General features: G+C 38.0%; 1 protein-coding gene across 1 annotated transcript; it reads left to right on the forward strand.

Annotated features, from left to right (window-relative positions):
* Positions 1–4923: 4923 nt before the first annotated feature.
* On the forward strand, positions 4924–7164 carry LOC121192586 (putative uncharacterized protein DDB_G0287599). Its single transcript, XM_041054327.1, has 2 exons — positions 4924–5100; positions 6148–7164. The coding sequence occupies exon 2, from the start codon at positions 6262–6264 to the stop codon at positions 6628–6630; it is 369 nt and encodes a 122-aa protein (XP_040910261.1). The 5' UTR covers positions 4924–5100; positions 6148–6261; the 3' UTR covers positions 6631–7164.
* The last annotated feature ends 284 nt before the right edge of the window (positions 7165–7448 follow it).

Below are 7448 nucleotides of genomic sequence, written 5' to 3' on the forward strand. Positions count from 1 at the left end.
CAACTTCACATTAAAACCGTCTGGCACAATGCGAGTCAGGCGAACATTTGCATGGCCATCCTCATTGGTCGTATGCTAATTTTCGGGTGTACTCTCCAGCGGGATTGGACCGAGACAGAGCAGCAGGCGTGTCTGTCTCCAACCGGGTTACTACCGTAACTTCCCCTGACTGCTGGACACTAATATTTTGACAAAAATGAAAAATAAATACTCAGTAGCATGGCTGCAACACAGCGCTTGTCATGTAAAAATAAGTTGTGCACAGCTGTAACGTTAGTTTTACTGGTGAACATCTAATTTCTCCAAACCTTGCACACAAAAACAAGTCTAATTTGACTGAAACGATGATTTCTGGCGGCGTAAAAAAACAACAACCTGGAAATAAACTGGAATCTACATTTAAAATATGTCGCCCACAGTGATTTAATCTCTGTCTTCAGAGTATTTAATAAAGTAATGAATGAGTAATGTGCTGCCGCACTCACCCTCGCTGCCGGACAGGACAGGACAGGTTTCTGGATAACTGCATGGCAACGGGACGCTTCTAAGGAAAGCGGCCCTGTGATTGGTCCCGTGCGAAGCGTGCGAAAACCTACCGAAACCGCGCGCGAGATCCAAAGGACTGGCGCGAGAACAACGGGGACTTGGAGCCAATCCTAACCAAACTACTTTAACACCTGAATCAGTCCTGTTGAGCAGAGCTGAAAACTTAGTTTAATTCCTCACTACTGCTCTTTTGACCAGATCCCTGTTCTGTCCTTTATTGACAGATGTTTAACGTTAGATTTATGTTTGAATACAAAAGTAGAGTTAATTTAACACCTAGCACTCCTTCATGTTATAAATATACTTATTCAAATAAACTACTTATTCAAGATTTTACTTAAAAAAGGACAAAAGTAGGCTATTAGTAGCAAAATTTGTTGAAAGCATCAAAATTAACAGTGCTTATTTAGACAAATGGTCCCTTTTAAATTGGTATATATGTGTATACATACATACATACATACACACATCATATTATTTGAATATTAACACATTTGCAGCATTTTAATATGACAGCTGGTCGCTACTATATGTACTGTTGGGTTTAATAGATCATCATGTTTGATAATCTGATCGCATGTTTATATGTCAAATCTTTATTTGCAAAGCAGCTAGAAACTACAGCTGCTAAATAAATGTGGTGAAGTAAAACGTATATAATATTTCCCTCTGAAATGTGGTGGAGTACAACGATAAAGTAGCATTAAACTGGAAAACTCGAGTAAAGTAGAAGTACCTCAAACTGTACATAAATGCAGTTTTTGAGTAAGTGCACTCAGTTGCTTTCCACCACTGGTCCACAGGGGGAGGCCACCTGGGACATGGGGACAGCCTGATGATCCCATGCAGGGAAACTTCAGTATAAATTCATGTCACTCTCATGCATAGAAGTGACACAGGGAAGTTAAAAAGGAATGTTATGCTGCCCCTTGGTGGTTGCAGTGAGAACTCACTGAAAAGTCATGGATGTACACGCGAACACAGTTTTATCAATAATACATTGCACAGAACATGCTGTTTGCACTCTTTGGCTGTAATACAATCTGTCTGAGGCTACTTGAATCTGTTATCCTTCAAAATAACTTCTATACCTCACCCTCAACCATAATAACTATTTTAATAAGATTTTTACCTTGTGGTTGTGTACATTATATAGACTTTATTTTTTAACCTGATTTAATTGACATATTTACTCGGGATGCACCGAATATTAGGCAACCGAAAATGGTCGAAAAGTGCATTTTCGGACTTTTATCACCGAAACAACACGGCGGAAACCGGATGTTGTGATGACGCAAGCGAAAATCGCGGCCAGTACGAGTTTGTCTGGAAACGCCAACATGTCTGCGGCCTGGACGTATTTTAGTAAATCTGAGAAAGACACACGGATAACGATTTGCAAAACATGTCATGTTTACATTTCAAGTGGGGTTGCATCTGCAAAGAATTTCTCCACGTCGGGTTTAATCTATCGCCTGAAATCCAAACATCTCGATCGCTGTGCTGAATATGAGAGGAATGCAGCGCAGAAAAGGAAAATCCCTCCGAGCACGCACACTCTGTCTGTGGCGGACGTTTTTGAAAAGGCAAGAAAGTTTAAAACTTAACTTAAAGCGCTGCAACTCTTGGTGCATTTGTTGTTGTTAAAGGCCTACGGCTAACATATGGGTTATGGCAATCTTTGTTTTGATACACTATTATGTTGTAGCCCTACAGCGAAAATTTTAAAATGCACTTGAAATGACTTAAATGCACTTTGTGTTTTTATGAGAGAACATGTTTAATTTTACAATCTTGTTTAAATTTCGGTGATTTAACTGAATAGAAGTTTGAACTGGACCCTCCACTAAGCGGCAGCACTAGCACACCTCATACACATGCACTTTGTGGCCCTTCTCTGATAATGCCTGTCTGCTTATTTCACCCTTAAATTCCTTTGTTGATTACTAACTCATGTGCTACAGGATCACATGTAAACCCACATTCACTGTTTGAACAACAATCAGCATAAGGTCTTTTGTTTAATACATTGTGTTCATATTTAATCATTGCATTAAATACTTGTCCTCTGTGTTTACTTGCTACAAGTCTCCTTAGAGTTGCTGTCGCTGTGTGTAGCTAACAGTATCAAACAGGCGATTACTGACATTTCAAGAAAGTTACTTTGTCAAACCTGCAATTCTTCTTCTGGCCACTTGGGGGCAGCCCAAACAAGTCGTGAACAGAACATTGCCATATCATCAAGCAGTGTTAGTGAACCAAAGCAGAACAGCTGTGATCCAGAAAGTTAAACTATGAAACTCAATATAAAGCTCTAAAAAAAAGAGTAAAAGTACCATGTTTCAGTTTTTCATTAAGATTGATGAGCTCTCTCTTGTCACCTAGTGGAACAGAAACTGGGTTAATGTTATTGATGTATAAATGTAACTTAACTGTCTTCTTGGTTCGGCCCTTTAATAATCACAAGAACAAATGTCTCTTTTCTCCTGACCAGATACTTCAACTACCTCACCTACTGTGTTGCCCTGGGTCCTAGCCATGTTAGCCTTTGCTGAGGTTAGGCATGACAACCCCGAAGTGAAGAGACCAGAAAGACCTCCTTGGTGTCCTTAATGTCCCTAATGACCACTGTTGTGGTGCTGAGGGCACTCATGTGGAGGGAGCCATACTCGATTACCATGTCCATTCTGGGTAGATAGGAAGCCCAATTCAGGTGAGTGAGTACTGTATGCAGTGTGGAGGATATTGGATCCTCTGTAGGATGGTAAGCAAATTGGATGGGGTGGTAAGCAAATTGGAATGGATCCAGTGATGTGGGGAGGCAGGGTCGGATGTGGGCTGTGATGTGGGCCTTGATGAGCTGCTTGAAGCATTGGAATGTAATCAAACAGGTCAAACAGGCCACAAGTGGTGTATTTGCTACTGGAATTATTGTGGTGGTTTCAGACCTTATTGTCAGGTCCTGCAGCTTTTGCGGTATCTTGGTTCCGTTGAAACAAACTGATTTGCTCAGAAGTAGAGTTTGATTTGAAGACTTCTTGTGTGTAAAATGTCAGGACGCATTTGCTTATGTCTCTTTCACTGATCTGCAAAAGAATGTGCCCTCCGTAGTAACACCAAGAGGCAATTAATTGCTGAATTTCACACCTTTACATATTCAGCTTGTTTTGAATGATTAAGGGGGACTCCCCACCAGTCAGTTAGAACTGAAGATCCTTGCAGCCAGGTTCTGACATCTCGTGGACAGCCTGAAACCGAAAGAGTAGAAAGTGTTACAGCAGCACACTGATGCTCATGGGTGTTCATGTTCAGATGCCCTCATGTTTTTGGCCTAATAGTGTATTTTAGGTCCCTTATCTCGTTACAGTCACAAACAAACAAAGGGGCTAATTGCTTTACCCATCTTCACAACTGTATTACAGTAAAGCTTCAAATCTGTGATCCTACTGTGTTCACAGTTTGGACCAATGTATTAAATTTTAAGGAACAATATACTATAAGTTAGATTTAGTTTCACCTTACTTTCACTCCTCTCATGTTGCAGAAGAAGGTGAATACAAGAGTGCACACGATGACGAGAAAAAAAAATGTTGCTTCCTTTATCTCACCTCATATCCTTACATCTGTGGTGTGATCAGAAAGTGAACACTTCTCTGACAGATTGATAAAAGGCTGCGTTGGCTCTGAAATAAGCACGCCATGAATATGGGGTTAAGGACAGTTTTAAAAAGTTAAACTAAGTTTAAACAAAGGCAAACATGAATGCATGGAAAATCTGCAAAAATTAAACAATAAATGAAAGTGAAAGCATCCTCCTACCATCTTGGTAGGAGGCTGGCACATTGTCTAAGCTGAGAATGTGTTCAGATGTATTTGCCTTTGTGACGGACACATTTTCACTCACCTGGTAGAGAACGGACTGTTTGGCAAATGTTTGATTTTTTTTAGAGGACAGCAATATCTTGCAAGAAGAATCTAGTGGAACAGAAGAAGACACTTTACTGCGCTGCAACAGCATTCTTGAGAAAACAGGTTTTTAAAACTCTGCTTCAGCCATCATGGTCCACCTTTCCGACATTCCTCAAAACCTTTTCAAAATCTTAACAAATGTTGTGAGTACGTTACTGCTCATAGCCATTTTCTTCATTCTGCAGTTCTTATTTAATATGGATTTTCCGTGCTTATGTGCACCAGGTGTAAATCCACAGGATTGCATATTCCTGTTTCTCCCTCCTTTTGTCCTCACCTCAGTTGCCACCATAATCGAGCCTTTCTACCAAAAGTGGATAAGTTGCTCCAGTAGTGCAAGGTGCTGCTGCAGTACATGTTACTCCAGTGTTATATGTTGTAAAAACTGCTGGAGCTTTGTTGTGATATTTTTTTTTCAAATATATTTTTCTGGGCACTGTTTGGATATCCACTGTTCTAATCGACGGAGACTGGTACTTCTGCCTGGTGACAAACCTCAACACCAACCAGACTGGAATACCTTGCAAGAACAATGTGACCTATGAAGAAACACTCATCAAAGCAAAGTACAAGAATGAATCACTAGTAAGTGTCAGCACTGACAACACAGCAGTCTAATAAGCTGCCCGTGTTAAGAATTGTGTATTGGTTTGTTAAAGAAACTGTACCAAATTATCACTATAAATTTTTGCATTCTTCTTCTTCATCATCTTTTTCTTATTATTATATTAGTCTCAGCAAATCAGATATAAACTCTTAACTGTCATTTATGGGAGTTAAAACAGAGTTAAAAGTTGTCTTTTGACTTTGAAACGTAACTGTTGCTGCAAATGTCACTTCTTTCTCCTAAGGCATAAAGTTGTAATATTTTCAGAAAGCTTAAGTTTATGTGGAAACAAAATTCCACTGGCTTACAGAAAATCATATTGTGAACATTTAATAAAATGTATAATATAACATTTGTGTGGGGATGAAGTCAATGAAGTAGAGAAAAAAGGCATAATATTACAAGGTAAAGTAATTATTACTGTAAAAGCATTTTAAAATAAAAGTTTGATAATAAAAATCATTCAATTACTCTTAAAATTCAAATAGCATTAAAACTTTTTGTTTTGGAAGAACAAGACTGGTTCTATTATTAAATTACTATACAAATACTAAAATAAATACTACATTAAATAAGCAGACCTCAAAATGCCCAGTTCAACTGTCTCCTAGATGCATGCTCTTACTTAAGTCATACGTAAGTCAAAAGAGGACTAGTAACAATTGCTAAAATATTGTACTTGAGAAAATAATTTTAAAATACTGGTACTTTGAGGATTTCCATTTTGTGAGATTTTATGCTTTTACATAACTACATCTTACAATAAAAGAGTATCCTTTTCAGTACTTTAATTTGATGGCTGTTAAAATAGATATTTCACATGAAAATTGTGATAAGGAGCCACTGATTAGGTAATGATGTCACTTAACAAAAGATCCTGAATAATTCATGAAGGCTCACTGGTATCATGAACAACTACCAGGCTTTTACATGTATTTCTTTCTTGTGTGATTTGGATCTGCAAATATATGATTGCATTCCTTGAAATCTTAGAATAAATATTTTGTCTTTTGTATCTTTTCTAGGTCTATGGTTTGACAATAATCTCTGGATTTTTTTTCGTTTGGAACATCTTGGAATTTGTGAAAGGCTGTGTTAAACGATGTGAAACATGGAAAAAGGGTGTGCCCAAACCTATAATGGGACTGTTCTGCCCTCCTTACTGCAGATGGGAATATGAAAAGTTTCTGTCAGAGGAGGTGAATGACCATTTGAAAGGGGAGCTGAGAAAAATAGCCAAAGAAAGAGCAATAAAACTATGTAAAGACTATCTTTCAATTATTCAAAATAACGAGCTACGAAAACAAACCCAAAATGCCAACGACAATGGAAACGGCAATCCCAATGGAAACAACAATCCCAGTGGAAATGACAATCCCAGTGGAAACGGCAATCCCAATGATGATCCCAGTGGCAATGGCAATGAGAATGACAGTACCAATGGCAATAACATTTTTGATACCTGGCATACAATTTCATCCTCATGTTTCTACTTGACAGAGGTATAGGGAGGGGTAATTGGTTGCTGTGTTGATGTTGGGGGAGTAGAAATCTGTGAACACATGTCCTCATGATGAGTAGAAACATTATACTGGTATTTTGTGACCCTATATTAAGCTAAATAGATTTCAGTATTAGCACTTCTTCTAAAGGGAAACAGAGACTAAAGGCTTTTGATGTGTCAGTTCACCTTTGTTCTTTTTTTCTGCTGTTTTCTGTGTACAGTCAAGCCCGAAATTATTCATACCCCTGGCAAATTTTGACTTAAAGTTACTTTTAAATGTAGATAAAAGCTGAGAAATATTTTTTTCCACAATAATGCCTCTTACATTGTCTTATTATCTTCTGGGAGACCCTGTGTCATTTTCAATGAAGAAAACACTTGCTGGTTGAATAAAAGTAACTTTAAGTCAAAATTTGCCAGGGGTATGAATAATTTCGGGCTTGACTGTATGCTGAAAATAATTGTTACATTTTTGCTTTGGTAATTGTTTGAAGTTGTAAATCTATTTCAGCTTAATTAAAATGGTTTGTTGTGTAGAGATCGTCTGAGTTCATTTTCTAAGTTTGAAGCGTCAGTTCTTCCTTTGACATGAGGAACTTACAGCTGTAGCTGTAACCATTTCATACCAGCATTACCACAAAGAACACATGCGCTCCCAGTGACTCTGACAGATTCTAAATGTACATGGGAAGGAACTGAATTACAGTTGACTGTTATCGTTTGTGTGCTGTCTTTTGTTCTTGTTTATTGTTTGCTGTTCAGTTGTTTAGATAGAAAGATATAGGTGTATGATTTTTATTTATTCAAATAATTATGTTAGAT

The sequence above is a fragment of the Toxotes jaculatrix genome, chromosome 14 (assembly GCF_017976425.1).
Source record: "Toxotes jaculatrix isolate fToxJac2 chromosome 14, fToxJac2.pri, whole genome shotgun sequence".
Lineage (NCBI taxonomy): Eukaryota > Metazoa > Chordata > Actinopteri > Toxotidae > Toxotes > Toxotes jaculatrix.

What these genes read in the sequence shown, in the direction of transcription:
- LOC121192586 (XM_041054327.1), top strand. Translation starts at nt 6,262, where the DNA reads ATGGGACTGTTCTGCCCTCCTTACTGCAGATGGGAATATGAAAAGTTT.